The sequence below is a fragment of the Bos taurus genome, chromosome 23, assembly GCF_002263795.3.
Source record: "Bos taurus isolate L1 Dominette 01449 registration number 42190680 breed Hereford chromosome 23, ARS-UCD2.0, whole genome shotgun sequence".
NCBI lineage: Eukaryota > Metazoa > Chordata > Mammalia > Artiodactyla > Bovidae > Bos > Bos taurus.
Window position 1 is genome coordinate 40,055,195 of NC_037350.1, and position 18,262 is coordinate 40,073,456.

The window sequence follows — 18,262 nt, forward strand, 5'->3', positions numbered from 1 at the left end:
ATCACTCCAGCTTTGAGCTGACCATTCCCCCTATAGCCCTCTCCTTCCAAACAACCTTCACCTAACCAAGTTCCAGTGCCATGAATCGTCCTTTAGGGTTCACTACTGGGGAAAGACCTGTATCATGTGCTAAATGTAAGGCAGATACTGAGTTACTGAAATTTACTTAAAAAGTATAAAAAGAAGGCATCTGGGAAGCTTTCTGCTCACTGAAAATGCTACCTGTAAATCACATCATTAGTTCTAATTAAAGGGCAATATCATTCCATTTTTACCACAAAAGGAGAAACAATCAACGCAACAGAAGTTGTTAAAAATTATATTTAATACAAGTGAATAGATTAGAAGATCTGAAATGTTATAAAGCAATATACACAATGAATAAATAATTTGCACAGGAGAGTCATGTCTACATTACATAACACTGTCTAGTATGGGAATACTTAAAGTAAATCCAGTGATAATGGAGAAAGTCCATAAAAATGCTAACCTGTCTTCCCTTGTATGAAATTGTTCAAGTATAAAAATCCAATACAGTGTAAAATAGTATTCAATTTAGTTTAATAAAAATTGCAAGTATTGCAGTTTCAGAAGAAAAACGTAAAGCAGCATTTAAAAACTACATAAGTGTTAAACTAATGAAGTACCAGTAAATGAGACTGCATGAGCAAAAATCAGAGAAGGAAGCATGAAACTAGCAATAGATCCTGTTAAAAAAAAAAAAACCCTAAAAACTAAAATAAACTAAAATGTGTTAATGTAAGAGTATTCTCTTATACAGTGCACATATGAATTTAAATAAATCCAAGTCAACATCTTTAGTTGAATAGGTTAATATTTAATATGCTACATCTAGACCTACTAAATAATTTATGCCATGAGATGAATACATAATTTTACAGTGTCACATCTAAAGTTCCTTTCTTTAGAGTGCAGCATAGTAAAACTTAAAAATAAATATCTTAAATAGCATTACTATTAAGGCACAGTATAAACCACATTATCATTAACGTTGAAGAATTGTCATCTCAGTAACCTTGGTGTCTCATGTACGGTATTCACTAATAAATAGTTTTAAATATGACTCTGAAATAGATACTAAAAAGTGTAAAATTACTTAAAAAGGGAAAAAAATAAATGTCCTTAAGACAGCTCTTAAGGGTTTAGAGTCTGCAAACTTTGCCTGCCTTTAATCATAAGCCACGAGTCGACACAATAAATAGAAAGAGAAGGCGGTTGTATGTAGTAAAAGCCTGATCCTATTTCAGAATCAGAATTGCTGACACCAGCAGATACAAGTTTCCCAAAATTGAAACAGGATGGGGAGAGGGATTAGAATGTGACAAGCTCATCAAACAAGCACAAGTGATGTGTTCTTTCCAGAACTGTGTGTGTTATTGATTGTCTGTACAGCTGTTGCACCCATTCATTCCACATCACCTGTTTCACAGTCCCACTCATCCACTGGGTGGATGAGAAAATAGCTTTGGTGCCTGTCCACCACTTCACCCACTGCCACGCTCCTAGATTGTTCGATGCCCATTTTTTTTTTTTTTTTTTTGAGAGAGTAAGAACATCACCTTCTTACTTGAGAAAAGTTCTCTAGGCCATAGTGACGGCTAAAAATGACAATCAGTGCTTTCACCATTTTTTTTTTAAATCTGCTTTTAAATGTAATTCAAGCTACATATTGCTCACTCTGTATTCCCTGGTTCAACTAGATTCAAATAGCATTTTCTAACTGGTAAAAGGCAGTTTGCTTCCCTGATACTATAAAAAGAGCAAAAGTAAAAATCCCGTTATAAAAGTGAAGTTCCATGGTTTCCTCCTGCCACCATTTCGTCGCGGCCTTGTATTTACTCAGGCTCTTTGGGATTGATTTCCAAAAACTGCGCCCACTCCCCTTCCTTCTTATCTCTTGCACGTCTAGAATGACTACTGGAGTATATAAAAAAAAAAATCATAATTCTGCTTCACAATAGCATAGCTTTTTTTTTTTTTTTAAAGCTGTTAAGTCAATGTTAACTCTCATTAGCTACTGAAAACTGGGACAATTTGGAAAGAGAAAGCAACTCGACTTTGATCAGGGGCTGCGGGCCTATTGCATCCGGTCTGTTTGCAGCTGCTGAGGCTGGTACTGGCCGAAGGCGGCGGCGGCCGCAGCGGCGGCGGCGGCAGCGGCCGCGGTCCCAGGTGCGGCGGCGGTGATTGGCTGCTGCACCGCGTAGCCGTAGCCCCCGGCCGTGACGTAGCCCGCGGCGGCCGGGGAGGCTGCGTACGGGTACTGATCGTAGGCGGCGGCGGCGGCGGCGGCGGCGGCGGCCGCCGAGTACTGTGCGTACGCGGCTCCCGTGTAGTCGATGTAAGGTGCGGTGGAGGCGGCCGCGGCGGTGGGCTGGACGTGGGGGATGACCACTCCAGGCTGCACAAAAGCCTGCGGATAGACATAGTGTGCAGGTATCCTATTGAGAAATGGGAAAAAAAAGAAAAAAAGTCAGGCAGGAATGGCCTCCTGGGTTGAGCCTGGCTTCTTCCGAGATCAGACAAACTCCAATTTAGTGGTTATTATGAGCATAGGGTTGCCACAATATCGACTTGCCATTCATCGGCGAAAGGAGTCTGGCCGGAGCCAAGATCATGGAGTGCCCCAGAAGGAATTCAACAAGGAAAATAGGATACCCTCCCTGCTGGAACTTTTTATTCAGGATCATTTTGGAACCAAGAAATAACCATGGAACCAAAGTTTTAGGGAAAAAAAAAAAAAATTCACGGTTCAGGAGGGCCTCGCACAGAGGAGGTTATTTCCTAAGTGCTGAATTACGACTTCAGAACATTTTGTGATGACTTTGTACAACAAAAGCGGTTCAGCCAATGGAAAGTTTCTTAAGTGTGAACAGAGGACTCCAAAGGGAATCCGTGATTGTTCAGTTCTGTAAGGGTGATGGCCGGTTTCTCAAAACGACAATCAATTTCCACAAAATCTGTGTTTATTATCATGGCAACCCTACTGGAAATTGCTATGCAGACTCAGCACACATTAATCTCTCTGCAACCTCAGTCACCCTTATTAAAGATAATAATAAAAAAAAGAAGCAGGCGACAAAATAAAAAAGGAATTTAAAAGTTCACAAGTGTGGTAAACACAGCAGAATCACACTTTTTCAAACGAACTGTAGTGCAGCTCACTATCACAAGAGGCTGTTGTGGGAAGCTACAGAAATGCTATTAACATTCATGGCAGTGATTCCCAAAAAGAATGTGCAGCACGCTTTTGGTCTTTCTTTCTTTCTTTTTCTCCATAAAATTCATAAAGACACAAGGGTCAGTCAAACCTGTTTGACTATCAGGCAACTGTAGGTCAGCCAGCTTGTTTATCTCTATGACAGACAGAAGGGGTTTTGGGGGAAATGATGAGGTTGAAGGAAAAGGTAGGGACAGGGAAACACAAACTAAATATTTCTCAATATCAACTTAATAGGGTTACAATAGTAAGACTAACTTTTTTTTTGCATCTAATAACTCTTGTTTCACCTTCAAACTCAACAGAAACAGATTTATTAGCATATCTGTTTTAAATCTTCCCTACTGGTAGATATTTTATACAAAATCAATTCTATTTTGGTGTATTATCCTATAAAAAGTTAACGTGAAACAAAATTAAGTACCTTTTAAAATTACACATTCAGAGGTCACATACAAAACACACTCCAGTGGCCTTACTTAAAAGTTAATGTTGTTAAAAAAAAATTCACAAGAGGTATTTTTGAAACCCATGCATCTCAATTCTCACTCTTGCCATTCATAATGGCTCAGTTAAAACGCTACCATGAATACCTGATTTATTTTCATCTTTCTTTAGAATAATCTCCATCAAAACCCCTGTATTTCCAAAAATACGACACCATAATGCCATCTGCTTGTTGCCAAAAGCAACATATAAGAAGTACAGCACGAGTGAAAATTTTTGAATTTTAAAGAACCCAAAACAGAAAACTGCATATTAGGATGTTTAAAACATAAACTTTGCTTTGCCTTTTCAGAGTTTTACTGAAAGCACTCATTAAGGAACATCCATGGAAAAGATGAATTTATCACAGAGGGTAATGAACTTTGACCCCAATGATAAAAATACACTCGATTTTACTAGACTTGGAGATCTTTCCCAGTGCCAGAAGAAACGACGTCATCAAGTGTTTCTGAGGACACTTAGAGATGTTCTTAATTGCTTGTCAGAAACCAGATGCATGGTCATGCACACACCCAGAACTTCTCTGCAGGTCAGGTGACTGACTGGCTCACAGCGACAGGTGTGGCTTTATGAAACACTGTCCCTGGAGGCTGCTGTGTCCACGATGTGCAGACACGGATAAGAGAGCCTCACTCACGCCAGTTTACATGTGGTGATGGACAGCAGGGGCTGCAGCCGGGCTATTTTTGATCCTGTCATGCGACAAGGGTTTCCAGCGGGTAAAATGTCTTTATAAGGCCAAAGTAAAACATCTATCAGCTGCAAAGGCCAGCCAGTATGAATCTCACTGATACTGGAACATTAACCCATGTGCTCCCAAAGTTCCAGAGACAACAGGAGGGTTGCTAGGCTTCTATCTCTGAATAAAGGTGGTAACTAAAAATAAGTTTAGCCTACAAAAAGGTAGGATCAGTGTGTGTGTGTGTGTGTGTAGAATGTTTTAACTGGTAAGATAGACAGGGTTTCTTACAGGACTCTTGTCTGCATTTGATTTTACATTAATAGCTTTCATTTGATGCTGCCAACCAATAAGTATAAAGTTCCCAGGAATATCAGAAACCTACACAAAGTCTGGCAAGGGTTAGGAAGCCATCTGGAAGGCAAATGAAACCATGGAGTTGTTTTTTTTTTTTTTTTAAGGCTTTAGGGAAGGGAGAATCCAGAAGACCATGGAGAGACTGAAATATCTCAATTCAGGAAGGGAAGCAGAATCCGACCAAAGCGAGAGGTGGGGCTTCTCAAGCAGTTCCTGTTTGTATTAATAGTCTGCGGAACCCATTAAGGCAGTTTGGAAATCTCCTTCCCACTAGAGATCTACCAACATCCTTTCCCTCAATGAATCATAGAATGTACATGTCTAGTAGCAATAAGGGGTTTCCCTGGTGGCTCAGATGGTAAACAATCTGCTGCAGTGCAGGAGACCTGGGTTTGATCCCTGGGTTGGGAAGATCCACTGGAGTAGGGCATGGCAACCCACTCCAGTATTCTTGCTGGAGAATCCCTGTGGACAGAGGAGCCTGGCGAGCTCCATGGCGTCGAAAAGAGTTGGACACAACTGAGCGACTCAGCACAGCACAGTAGTAATAAAAGCGAAGAGCGAAGCTAACATCTTGGACAATTTTCACAGAAAATTTACTATGTTTTCCTTTTCTTCCTGTCTCTTCATGTCCCTCTGGTGTCTCTCTGTGACTTTGGACATCCTAAAGGGTTTCTTCTTCCAGCCTATCGCATACACTGCTGACCCAGTCTGCACCTCATACGTCTGTTTAAAGTAACCTAGGTCCCTAACATCCTACCAAGCTAACTGCAAACTTCTTAATTAAACTTTGGCATGACAGGCCTTTTATACTCTGGCTCCAAAATACTCCTTCCAGTATTTCTTCCCACCTTTCCTTGAATCCAGGTCAGCTGGGCTCCTCAAGGTTTCATGGACACATCACAGATACCCAGAGCTTCACCTTGGCTCATGACATCCCTTGGCCAGGGACGCCAGCCCTCATTCCATCTCTACCTGTTGCAATCCCAATCCTACTCACCCTAGCTGTATCACTCACCATGTCTAAAGCCTTCAAGAATTTGCTTCACCTTTTTAGCCTCACATATTTCTGATAAGTGAAATGAACCTAATAGTTCCAACCCTGAACTGCTGTGCATTAAATAAAATTATCAGTGTGAAGAGCCTACAATGAAAAATATACTCACTGCAAGAGTTCCCTAGCCTCCATCATGTTTTAAAATCTATTTCAGATTCTACCTCTTTCATGAAGACTTCCTAGATCCCACCGACGTGACGTTGCTCTGCCTTATCTGAAACCATATGGACAGCCCTTCTGCATGCTTCTCAGTTTTCTTACTAGATTATAAGAGAGAGCACAGTTGTGTCTTTGGGGCTACAGACTGACACAGAGGAAAGAGTATGGCTTTGGAAGTCATGCAAACCGTGATTCTGAACCTAGAATCAGACTCTAGCACTTAGTAGCCATTGTGGGAAGTTAATTAACCTCTCTGCATCTCAGTTTTTCACCTGTGGAAAGGACATTAACAGTGTCTTTATCAGATAATTACTGTGATAATTAAATTACATAATTTATGTAAATCCTTTATCAGTACCAGGCAAGTAGCAGATGTTTGGTTAACTGTCCCTCCTGCCCCACTTAGTGGACAGTATAATACTTATTATGCATTAACGCAACTAGAATAAAACTTAGCACTTAAAGGAGGACTGAGTAAATATTTAAGTGTGTTTCAACTTGGTCTAAACTAGCCTGGAATTTTCTACTCACAGATCCATAATCTCTCCTCTCCAAGATTTCAGTATGAAAATGATTCTTTCAAATATAAAATATTTATAAGATGTAGTTTGGCAAATTCACCAATTTCTATACATCTGCCCACTGTGTTACATCGGAAATTCCTTCAGGCCAAGATTTTTTCTTTAAAAGCCTAGAGTAATGTAGGGGCCATTTAAAGACCATATAAAAAATAGTTCTAGAATTTCAAACAATTCACTGTTAAAAATTCTCAAACTTCTTTCCAGGCCTAAAAATAAGAACATGTGGCATTCAAATAGAATTGAGGATGACCAGGTGTGATTTGTTAGGTACAGACTCTGGGAATTAGAGCAGTGTTAAGAACCCCTAAAAAAAAAGAGAAGCCTTGCTTGGTCTATCTGGAATGCTATCTATTTCTAATAAGAACCTCAAGTTCAATTTATCCAAACAGTAATAATCACCATCCTTTATAAAGACAGCTGCTATTAGAAGGGATGAACAGCTAAAGGTTACTATCCAAATACACTTGATTTAAAACTTCCACATGACACATTGTTTGTTCTTATTTCCCTTATACTACTTTCTTTCTCATGGATCCATAAGGACTATCACAGCCAGTTCAAATTTCTATGTCTGCCTCTCAAGACCCTCCATAGAAGTCTCATTTCTCCAAGTACTGAGTCTTTTCTCCTCTTTGCTGATGTTCCCCTATCCTATACCCTTTAGACAGGTCCCTGTTTTCCTTTCACCTGTCCAGACATACCACTGGTCCAAGTCTTGTTCCAGTCCCCAAAAGCTTTGTCCAACTCCTCCGACTCATCTATTTTCTTGCTATTCAGAATTCCTCTTGTACTTCAAATAATACCAAGTAATTTAGCAACGAATAGTTCCTGATGGGTTTGTGTTAGTTTCATTTCCCAAACCAAAATGCAGTCTCCTTATTTTGTACCATCCACTAACATCGAGAAAAATACACACATGCTAATACCGGTTGATCAATTTAGCTGTATAGCAGCTGTCTCGGGATTAGTAACGTGAGACCATGGTTAAGTTCACCGTCACTTCTTAAGATGTCTGTTCTCCCCAGTTCTACCTTGAACATAGTCTAGACCAATGAGAAGTGGTATCCACAGAAGTAGTTGGACCCATCAACTACTATTTGTTGTCGATATCCAGAATGATTTAGATGGGGCATCATTATGGATACACGAAGGCCCTTTCTAATCTTATTGGACAAAAAATTCTCCTATGGTTTAAAAAAAAAGTAAGGGTTGGTAGTAAGAGTGAGAATCTTGATATGGTTAAGAGAAGGTTATAAAGAAGGTATTCATGGAAAATATAACTTGAATCTTCCAAGTCAAATTATTATTGCTTCTTTGGATCTACTCCTGGTAGATATCTATCTTTGCAGATAGAATCTAACCTTTCAGGTTACACATGTAGATGTTCAGGTGCTAAGATGCAGAAGAAACTATTAATATTGTTGAGGATGAAACACTTCTAAACAGTTAGAATATTCAAAAGGAGAGCGTAAATTTCTGGCATTAGTTACAGCCAAGTGGATCAGGTAGAAAACAGCCAAAACAGACCCTAGGTGTTCAGAATAAATTGAGGTGCTTGGGGATTTTCCCCCCCATATAGTGTCTGAATGGAAGGGAAGTTGGGGAGCTTGGACAGGGAAGGATCGTAATCACAGAACCCAGAGAACACAAATATAAGCCAGCTGTTCACCCGAGTCAGATCTGAAAGGCGAAGGTTAGTGCTACTCTGCTCAAAAAAACTGGCCAGTGTTAATGAAATCTGATGAGAGTTGTTGAACCTTTAAATTAGAAGGCCTAAAAGTAGATACACACTGCCAAAGAAAGAACCCCATCCCCAGAAAAACGCCCCAGTAATACAGAAACTTAGGACATGCAAGCGATGAATCTGTGTTCTTACAGAGGGAAATCACACCATTTAGCACTCACTACAAAAATATGGTTAAGTGGAAGTTACAGGCTACAGCTGAAAAGCAAGGAAATAAAAAAAGGCCCTTTGCTTCCCATGGCAAAGTCAAAAGTCAACACCCGTCAACACCACCACCAAAACCAAAAACACAAAGAGCCCCTTCCCCGAGGAAAAGAAAACACTTTCACTACAGCTCTTTTCAATTAAGTAAAAAAAGCACACAGTTTAGCTATCAACACCACTTCATGACTGTAATAAAATAAAGCACACGGAGGTCTATTGACTATGGTGAAAAAATAAAACAACACCAACATCCATGCATCGTTAATCACCATCTGAGCTTGTGTGTCTGAGTCTACTGGTTACAGAGTTTAATTCCAAACAGAACTATTCCACCTCTTATCATGGTATCCTTCTGATCAGTTAGCTTAACAGTATACGAGCCCTGTCAGGTTAGAAAGAGATAAATACAATTGAGTCAAGTTGAACAGCAGTAATGGTGTTGGGACACAATCGTCTGTACACAAGTCATACCTGGTATTTTTGTTTTGTTTTGTTAATCATAAGCTCAAAATGGGTCTGGTTGGGAGGCTGCATACTTGGTCAGATAACTTGACTCATCTAAAAATATTTACATTATCAGCATTCAAAATACACAAACATATATAAATATGTAAACTGGGAACAGGCTATAACATAATGGTCTGGTCTGGATATAATGAAAATGAAGGTTAACAAATGATAGTCATATTGAAATTTAGGCCTGATTCATTGACTTACCCAAAAGGTCTTTGTATAAGGGCTGGATGAAGCTGTTGAACACCAAAGGCAAAACCTAACAATAAAACATACCACATTCTCTATTTGTGCATGTTAGGCATTTATTACTTCTACAAATAAAATGCAATCACACCTTTCACTTAGTAAAGGTAATCACTCTTTTAATACTTTAGAGAAAATATTATAAATAGGTTTTTAAAATTCACTTTACTAATGTTATTGTTAATTTAAATAAAATTTTCAATAGTCTTCAAGTGGAAACTAGAAATGATCCCCAAAGTTCAGTTGACAGACATAGAGTAAGACCTCAGAAAACCAGACATAAAGTTCTTGTGGAATGAAACCAAGAACAACAGGACTTGATAATGAAATTACACGTGGCAAATCTTCCAACAATTCTGAATCATGATCTATAAAAAAGCCTTTTTAATTTGGAACATTCTCGAATGTTTTGGACAATGCTTTGGAAGATTATGGCTTTTACAGATTATAGTATTAAACATTTACCAAACAAACTCTTTTCTGGACAGCAAAACAACACACACTGTATTAGACAGATAAATGTTTTTTAATGCTCATGAATATTTGCACATGCACACCCTTTCTTGACAATCTACTTTCCCAGCAAATCTGTTTGGATTGAAATGTCTACCTCTTTCCAAAATTTCAGATGGACAGACTTAAGAATGAAGAGTATACGATTTAAATTTGCATGCCCAAGAAAAAGATTACGTTTGTTCAGTAGTCGATTCACAATTACTTGTGCGAATGCAAAAGACAGTGTGGTAAGTAATCCAAAAGATCATGTTTTCACACAGACGAAATTCTCTCCCTTTTGGTGACTAACAGCTGTATGACTTTAGAGTAAACCATTTCTCATCTCTGCATCAGTTTCTTCATCTGTAACGTAAGGGTCCTGAAGTGCATGGAATCTCTTTATTTTCTGTCATTATAAATATGCTGTGATTTTATTTTGAACATTTACCATCTAGGCACCACCACTGCCCCTTTGTTTCTTTTGGGTCAGTGTTCTGGTTGAACTGCCCACTCTGAGCACAGGGCAACTGGTGGCAAAAGAAGAAACACCACCAAGCAGAGACGTATAACCAGCTGGAGTTGACAGATCTGGCCCATATCATCCACACGGGAATGGGCAACAAGTGGCCAAGAAGAGGAAAATGGAGACTTAACTATGTATACAGAAAACAGAGGAGTCAAGCCCCAGTCTGGGTGTGTACAAACGGAACCCAACCCCAAGATCTATTTTTTGCCCACAGGTACATTTCAAGTCAAGAAAGGAGTCTTTTCAACTCTCATCTATCTTTCATGTCTTGGTAGAATAACCAGCCACAGATCAACTTTACTCAACACATCTTCAGATGCTCAGGGAACTAGGGTCTTCTCAATCAGGGATTCACCCTATTCAGAAGTGGGGGTCTCTATGGGGGGGGAGGGGGAGGTGGAGATGGGTCCAGGGATCTTTCTCACCTGGTTGCATGATCCTTGGTTTTGCTCCCAAGTATGCCAGGTTCACGTTGGCCTTCCTGCCATCAATGATGGGGTTGGGATCCTTGCAGGCTCTTTCAGCAGCAGCCCGGTCAGCCATGGTGACCTTAGCAACATACACACAGACATACACACAGAGCTCTAAGTCAACCCCTGAAGAAAGCAAGAGTCGCACTGGAGAAGTTATTCTTATTGGTAAAACTGCGCTGGTTCTTTAACTTTTTCTTTTTTTCTGGCAGTGGGGGTTGTGGGGGGAGAGGAAACTAGAATAATCCTTGACCCTCCTTCCAAAACACACAAAAATAAGAATACAGAGAGGCGGAAAAAAAGAACCACCGCCTCCCCCACCTCTAAAGTTCTAAGGGTGCTGGTAGGGCCTAGCAGAGACTCGGAAGCCAGAATTCCGTCTCAGAACTCCTCCAGATTCCCCCTCCCCCGACCATTCCCGTGTCCCTACCCGGCCCGGAGAGCCAAGGTTTGCTTTCAAGAAAGACTAGCCTCGCGCCCGCCCGGCGTTCCCAACCCCGCAAATACTCCTCAACCACAATAGCTATTGTCCTGCGAGGGAGCTCCCTGCTCCTCGGCAGCTGAATTTGCACGCTGAAATCTCCGGGAAGCTTAACTATGCTCTCTTTCAGTTCGGCAAAAAGGCAGAGCCTCATCTTTTAAAAGAAGTCATCTTTGCAATTACGAAAAAAAAGGGGGGAGGTAGTGGTGGTGAGGGGGGTGGCCTAAGAAGAAGAGTCCCAGACCTCCTGGAGTGTCCCTTCCCGGCCCCAGCCGGAACGCCAGGAAGACACTCATTTTTACAAAGCAAACAGCGCGCTTAACCACCAGCCTCCAACCCTGGAGTGTAATTATTCCCAGGGGCTGCGGCCCCTCCCTCTCAGATCTCCGCACCCCCCCAAATCCCGCAGACATCACAGTTCTCTCCCTCCCCTCCACCCCTGCTCCGCCTGTCCCCCGATCCCGCCACCGCGCTCTCGGTACCCCCGGAACCCTTCGAGGCAGGCGCCGGCCCTCCGTCCCCAGCGCCACGGCGCGCAAACTTTCAGTTCAGCCGCGGGAGCGAAGGGGCAGCACCGCTCCAGTTCGCTGGGGTCCTCGCACGGGCGCGCCGAGCCCCTCACTCCAAACTCCAACCCCTCCTGCCCAGCGCCACTCTGTTCTCTCCCCGCCCCCGCGGTCCTCAGTTTCCCCGCCAGGCTCTCGGTTGCCCCCTCCATACACGCTACCCCCGCTCCCCCCAACACCCCCCCCCCATCCGCGCAACTTACAAATCCATAGCCCCGGGACTTGCCCGTCTGCCGGTCGGTGATGACCACCGCCTCCTCGATCTCGCCGAAGACCTCGAAGTACTTGCGCAGGCTGGCGTCCGTGGTGTGGTAGGGCAGCCCCCCGACGAAGATTTTGGTGTACGTCGTGTCCTTCTGGGTGGTGTGCATCTTCGCGCCCGCCCCGCGGCTGGGGCTCCGGCTGCGGCTGCGGCTCGGGCAGCGGCTGCGCGTCCTCCTCCGGCTCCGCGTCTCCCACACCCTCTCGCGGCCGCCGGGGGCTACGGGCGAGCCTGGGGGCGAGGGTGGCGGCGCGGCGGCGGGGGCGAGCGGCCCGGGGGCGACCGAGGGCGCGGGGCGCGCGGCTGCCGAAGTCGCCAGCGGCCGCCCGGGGAGACCTGACTTCGCTCTCTCCTCCCGCCCCCCCTGCCGGTCACGGTACAAATCCTCCGAATCGTCTGGCTGAGGCTCCGGTTCTGTAGGATGTGCAAACGCTTTCCACTCACCCGGCTGGGAGGCCAAAATGTGAAATGAGAGGGGTGGTCCTCAAGCGAAGATCAGGGTGCGTTTAGAGGTAGATTTTTTTTCTTTCGCAGAAATTAGGTAGGTGTCTCGGGTGGGGCCTGGGGAGGGTCGGCAGTGAGAGCGTCCAGGCGCGGAGGTGGGCGAGCGAGGGGCGCGGCGGCGGTGGCGGGGCCCCGGGTATTGGGGTGCGGGGCGGGGGTCGGTGTGGGGGAGACTCCGCGCGGCTTCGGCTCCGGATCCTGTCTCTCCCGCCGCGGAAGCTGGAAGACAAGTGGCGAGGACGGCTCTCCACCTCTCTGCTCCCTTCCCCCCGCGGGCCGGGGGTCGGCGCCCGGCTGGGGAGGGGGCGGGCCGGACGCCTGCGATTGGCCGCGGCCGCACCTGGGGCGCCCGGCGCCGCCGCCCCCCAGCTGTTGGGAACAGCTGCTTCTCTGCCGGCGCGGCGCGGTGCGGCGCTGGAACCGGCGCTGGGGCAGGGCTGGGGACGGCTGGAGGCCGCCTGGCCCTCGGCGTCGCCAGTCCTAACCCGTCAAAGTCCCGGGGACTCGGCGCGGCCTCAGCCGGGATCCGGGGCGCGGGGAGCGCGCGGGAGCAGGGAGCTGCGTCGCTTTCCAAAACAGCGACGCGAGCTCTGTGCGCTCGGCCTCGGCGACAGGGCCGGACACCCAGACAGACGAGCTGGGGGGCCGGAGCCCTGGGGCGGTTTCGCTGGAAGGCCAGTTCCCCAACCTGGGTGCTGGGGCCCGCGAGCTCCGCCGACGATACCCGGAATTGGATGCTCTGAGGTCTGCAGGGCGACAAGGAGGGCCCCCAACTTCCCTTGACCCCAAAGAGCCGATGCTGGGGACAATCAGCGAGATAGAGCCAGGAGGAAAAAAAGCTCTGGCCCTCGGGTGTGCCGGGGGAGCCACTAGCTTTCATTGCTCACCGCCCAGCCAAGCTAAGCAACGGTAGACACCTGTCTGTCAGACACCGCCTTCTCTTTCAAAGGACCACAAATTAGTGTTTCACCTCACAGTCACCAAATTTGTGCTTCCTCCTTAACTTATTCCTCCCTAGCCTTTCGGGATGATTGGTACAGATTTCTCATCATATGTTACCCCCACCCCCACCCCCCGCCAAGCAAAGAGTTAATCTATTTTCTTCTATTTGAATTGCAAGAATGTTTAGTGACTTGATCTCAACTGTTTTATCGGGGATGTAATTGTAAGAGATGTAATCTTTGAAATCGACTTGTTACATAATCACTGGTTTCTACACAGCAAACCTTTAAAGCATTTGTGGAAATACAGACTTGAGTGCAGCTCATATGTATTTATTTTTTTATATCGACTTTTTGCAGCTTGTTTTAAAAATCAAGATTACATTCAATTAGGCTGTAAAATCATGATCCTATTTGAGGTTTTGATGAAGATATTTAACGGGAGCAGAATGTGTCTCCCTGCCCCCTCTTGACACATAGTTTGCTGTTAAGTCATTTCTAAGAGTGTTCACTGAAGTCCACCCAGTAATTGCACCTGGACCACAGCATTTATTCCTTTCAAAGCAGCTCAGTTCAGAATGTTAACCTATTAGAGTCACATAGTCCTGTTCCTCTTGCCAGGGCACCTTTGCAGTCTGCCCAAGAGGATGAGATGTACTGCATTTGCAAAAGCTAATAGGAATGCAAATATTGTTGTGAAAAATGTTAAGTTCTGTTTTTTATCTTGCTGACATCTGCATGAGGTTGGCTTTTGAAGGTCATCAGTTTCTTCAAGTTTGAACCCCCAGTGAAAGATAGACAGAAAGAAATCCAAAATTTCTTGGGGAAAAAAAAAATGCTTTTAAAACCAATTGAAGAAAAATATTTTACAGGCGCATAAGAGCCAGAAAGTGAAATTGTAAACAACATCCTCTCCTCATCGCTGAAGTAAAATACAGGTTTAAAAGGAACTGTGTGTACTGGTACGATAAAGATGATTTTTAAAAATTAGAAAAACAAAGCAGGCTGTGAAACAGAGGAGGCATGTTTTTTAATATAGGACATCTATCTTGTGGTGCCACTTAAGAATTACTATACTTCCAAGTGTTGGCCGCTCAGTCAAGTCTGACTCTTTGCAACCCCATGAACTGTAGCCCACCAGGCTCCTCTGTCCGTGGAATTCGCCAGGCAAGAATACTGGAGTGAGTAGCCATTCCCCTATCCAGGGGATCGTCCCCATCCAGGCATCAAATCTGGGTCTCCCTACGTTGCACCCAGATTCTTTATGGTCTGAGCCACCAGAGAAGCCCAGAGGCTCAGGCAAGACATCTTTTGTGAAGGGAAGTTACTTACAGAACAGACTGACTTTGGCTGTCTCACTTTTCTTCCTACGCAGACAGGGAACTTACCCCAGAGGGACTGTGATAAGGGAAGAAGTGTGTCTGGGAGGGTAGCCAGCAGCTCTGATGTTCACTAGGTAAAGTGGTGAAGTCTACAAGGAAATTCCGATCCTACACTGGGATAACTGTGTCACAGAACTCAGCTTCTGGAAACAAGATGCTTCCCATGCAGTTGTCCCAAAGAAAATAATTCAGCCACCCTCTTCCTATCCCATGTAACCCCTGCCTGGTGTTGCTTTTATTTTTTCAGTCCAACAATATTTGATAGTTTGGTTTGAAACTTCCTTCATTTTGTATTAAATATTACCTGGATATCCCTGATTTTGAACTCCAGAGATAATGAAAGCATTACTAATAATCTAGTGTTATGTGATTCACTGAAAACAAAGATTAAGCAGAATGGAGATTCCTTATTTTCCAAACCAATTTATTTTTTAAAAATTTGTTTTATTTTTTACTGGGGTATAGCCGATTAAGAATGTTGTGATAGTTTCAGGTGAACAGCAAAGGGACTCAGCCGTACATATACATGTATCCAAACCAATTTAAAAAGAAGCCGTAACTCATACTGGGCTCTGCTTGACAAAACATCAAGCGCCCCCCAAAGGCCGGCACTGGGCTAGGGTGAGGCTTTACGGACACTGAGTTTGTTTGACAACTGCACAAAGGTGGGTAGAGTTACAATAGCCAGATCCATTCTCGTTGGATTTATGAACCTGAGCCATCAGACCATGTAGCCCTGGGGACATAAAATCTTTCTGAATTCAAAGTTTCAAGGTTATTAAGTACCAAATATTTCTGTATAATTACCCTTCATAGATTCAGGTTTGAAAAACAATACTTGGATAATCCTTTTGCTTTCTCAGCTGCCTTTGGCAGAGAAGAACACTTGTATATTCACAGACCTCATGCAATGTGATGTGTGCTTCTTTGGAAAGAAAGAGTCATAAAATACTTTAAAAGTTATAAATAGGTTCCAAGCTTGTCATATCCCAGCGACTACATGTGTATAGCCCTGTATTCTTGGTTCCCACTCCATGGCAAGACTGGTATGATTTTATTACTTACAGTGAATTATTGTCCACTTTGTTAAAAATCTTTATTTGACTATTAAAGGCCAAAATCAAAATTACAAGTTTCACATTCATTTATCTATTTCAGCCCCCGCCCCACTCCGCTCCCTCTTCCTCTTAAATTAATCATGGAAGTCAACTCCTATGAAGAATGTTGAGAAAAGAGAGTAATAATATTTCACGAAGGGAGAGAAGCATTATACTATTGTGGTTTAAGGAGATGCCTACTTTAGAAGTAGTATTGCTCTGGACAGTAGGTCTTTTCCAGGCAGGATTGGTGGCTTAGATGTTACTGGATCTCCTGTAGGTCAGTTAAGTCCTCTGCAGGGTTCTACATGGGGCTTCCCAGGTATTGCAATGGTAAAGAATCCACCTGCCAGTGTGATCCCTGGGTCGGGAATATCCCCTGGAGAAGGAAATGGCAACCCACTCCAGATTTCCTGCCTGGAGAATCCCATGGACAGAGGAGCCTGACGGGCTACCGTCCATGGGGTCACAGAGAGTCTAGACAGGACTGAGTACATCCACAATCACATCCATTCCCAGGGTTTGACATACATAAACACCGAAGAAATATCTACCGAATAGAATTGCTGTCTTAAAGACATCTACTTGCAAGCTTAGTGAAAGAAAATGCATTCTTTATTAGCACCAACCACTTGTAAAGTATTTAGGCCAGGCACTTTTTTTTTTTTTTAATTTGGAAAACAAAAATATGGCCTCCTTGAAGTCTTTTGTTTTGATTGTTTGGAAACGTTTACCTTTTTCTGAGAGTCTGTGTGAGACCTCTGATATAAAACTAACAGGTTTTCTGCCCTTTGGAGAAGTCCCATGATCAGATGTATTTCTGTTTCTCTGGGTGGGTTGGTAATTTTCTCTTAGTAACAGATAACAAATGTGTGTAATAGGTTATGCTGCTATTTTTGTGTGCAGAAGAGTTGGCAGTCAGAAACCTAGTCGGTTCAGCTCAGATCCACCTCTGGGAGAATTCTAGCATGCTGCATTAAACCACATCTAAGCTGGTAAGAAAAGTGAAATGGAAATTCGTAACTGTTATTCAATCATGAAAGTCATAATGCCGCTTTTACATCAAGCATCCGGAAAATAGAAAGAAAAGGTCACTTTGGAGGATGAGAATAGGGCAAAATTGAAAGTGGAGGGAGTGTTCACTGCCAACCTCGCCTTTGGGATAGTTTCACTCTGCCTTAGGTGTAGAAGTGGCTTTAAGTGTTCGCACACTTTGAATTCTGTTACATAAATCTGAAAGGGAAGGATGAGAGTGCAAACATTTGAAATCCACTCTGTGTTTCTTCACATTTTAAATTCAGGGTGCTGCTTTGGTTTTAAGTCTTTAAACAGTGAGCCTTGGAGCTGCCAAGTTATTTTAAGGAGCTGATGAACACTCCAAAAGGATTGAATGACTTTCTCTTGATGACAGATTCATTCTAATGATGTTGCTGAGAAGCAGAGGACGGTGTGGTGGAAATAGCCTTGGGCCCAAGAGCAGGAGACCTAGGGCCTAGTCCAAGCAGTCATTAACCAACTCTAAGACCTGGTTTGGTTTACTCCGTTTACCAAGTACAAATGCGGGGGCTTCCCTGGCGGCTCAGTGGTAAAGAATCCAGTGCAGGAGACACAGGTTCGATCCCTAATCCGGGAAGATCCCACATGCTTCCGACCAACTAAGCTTGTGCACCGCAACTACTGAGCCTGTGTTCTGGAGCCTGGGAGCCGCAGCTACTGAGCCCACGTGCTGCAGCTCTGAAGTCCACGTGCCCTAATGCCTGTGCTCTGCAATAAGAGAAGCCCGCACATGGCAACGAAGAGTAGCTCCCACTTGCCGCAACTAGAGAAAAGCGAATGCAGCAACAAAGACACAGTACAGCAAAAAATTAAAATAAATAAATTAATTATAATATATATATATGTAAAAAGTACGAATGTCATTGGAAAAATGGTAGACAGTGCCTCCTGAGCAAATATGCCCTAGAACGGAGAACACTAGCCTGACCCTTTACTTATAGATGTTTAGAGGGTCACCTCAGATTTATGAGACAGCCCCATGTTGGCACTCAAGTGTCATTTATTTACTTTTTAATGTAAACTACTTGAGGTTATTCGGTAAGATTGCTATTTTCCCTGCTAATGAAGGAAAGGCATATTTATGGCAGAAAATTATGAAAAAGCATAAAGATATACACAGAAAATCCAAATCACTCACAATTCTACTCAAAATAACATAATATTTTAGAATGCCTAATATCAGGTTTGTCTTGT

The 18,262-nt window shown here is 43.6% G+C and overlaps 1 protein-coding gene across 3 annotated transcripts; it reads right to left on the reverse strand.

Moving 5' to 3' along the window:
• Positions 1–303: 303 nt before the first annotated feature.
• RBM24 (RNA binding motif protein 24) lies at positions 304–12,218 on the reverse strand. Of its 3 annotated transcripts, none has more exons than XM_059880353.1 (4): positions 11,743–11,979; positions 10,735–10,858; positions 9,247–9,301; positions 304–2,462 (listed from the first exon to the last, which is right to left on the reverse strand). In XM_059880353.1, the coding sequence occupies exons 2-4, from the start codon at positions 10,850–10,852 to the stop codon at positions 2,099–2,101; spliced, it is 537 nt and encodes a 178-aa protein (XP_059736336.1). In that variant the 5' UTR covers positions 10,853–10,858; positions 11,743–11,979; the 3' UTR covers positions 304–2,098. The 3 variants fall into 3 exon arrangements, with proteins under 3 accessions (XP_059736336.1, XP_059736337.1, NP_001098455.1); XM_059880354.1 differs by lacking the exon at positions 11,743–11,979 and adding an exon at positions 11,505–11,696; NM_001104985.2 differs by lacking the exon at positions 11,743–11,979 and adding an exon at positions 12,030–12,218 and having other exon boundaries at positions 1,989–2,462.
• Between the last annotated feature and the right edge of the window lie 6,044 nt (positions 12,219–18,262).

Bases quoted from the DNA above. Each gene is read 5' to 3' on its own strand.
- RBM24 (NM_001104985.2), bottom strand. From the start codon at position 12,197: ATGCACACCACCCAGAAGGACACGACGTACACCAAAATCTTCGTCGGG. The intron at 10,859-12,029 runs GTAAGTTGCGCG...TATGTTGCTAAG, and splicing joins AGTCCCGGGGCTATGGATTT to GTCACCATGGCTGACCGGGC. The intron at 2,463-9,246 runs GTAAGTCAATGA...ATTTCTCAATAG, and splicing joins CTTATACAAAGACCTTTTGG to GATACCTGCACACTATGTCT.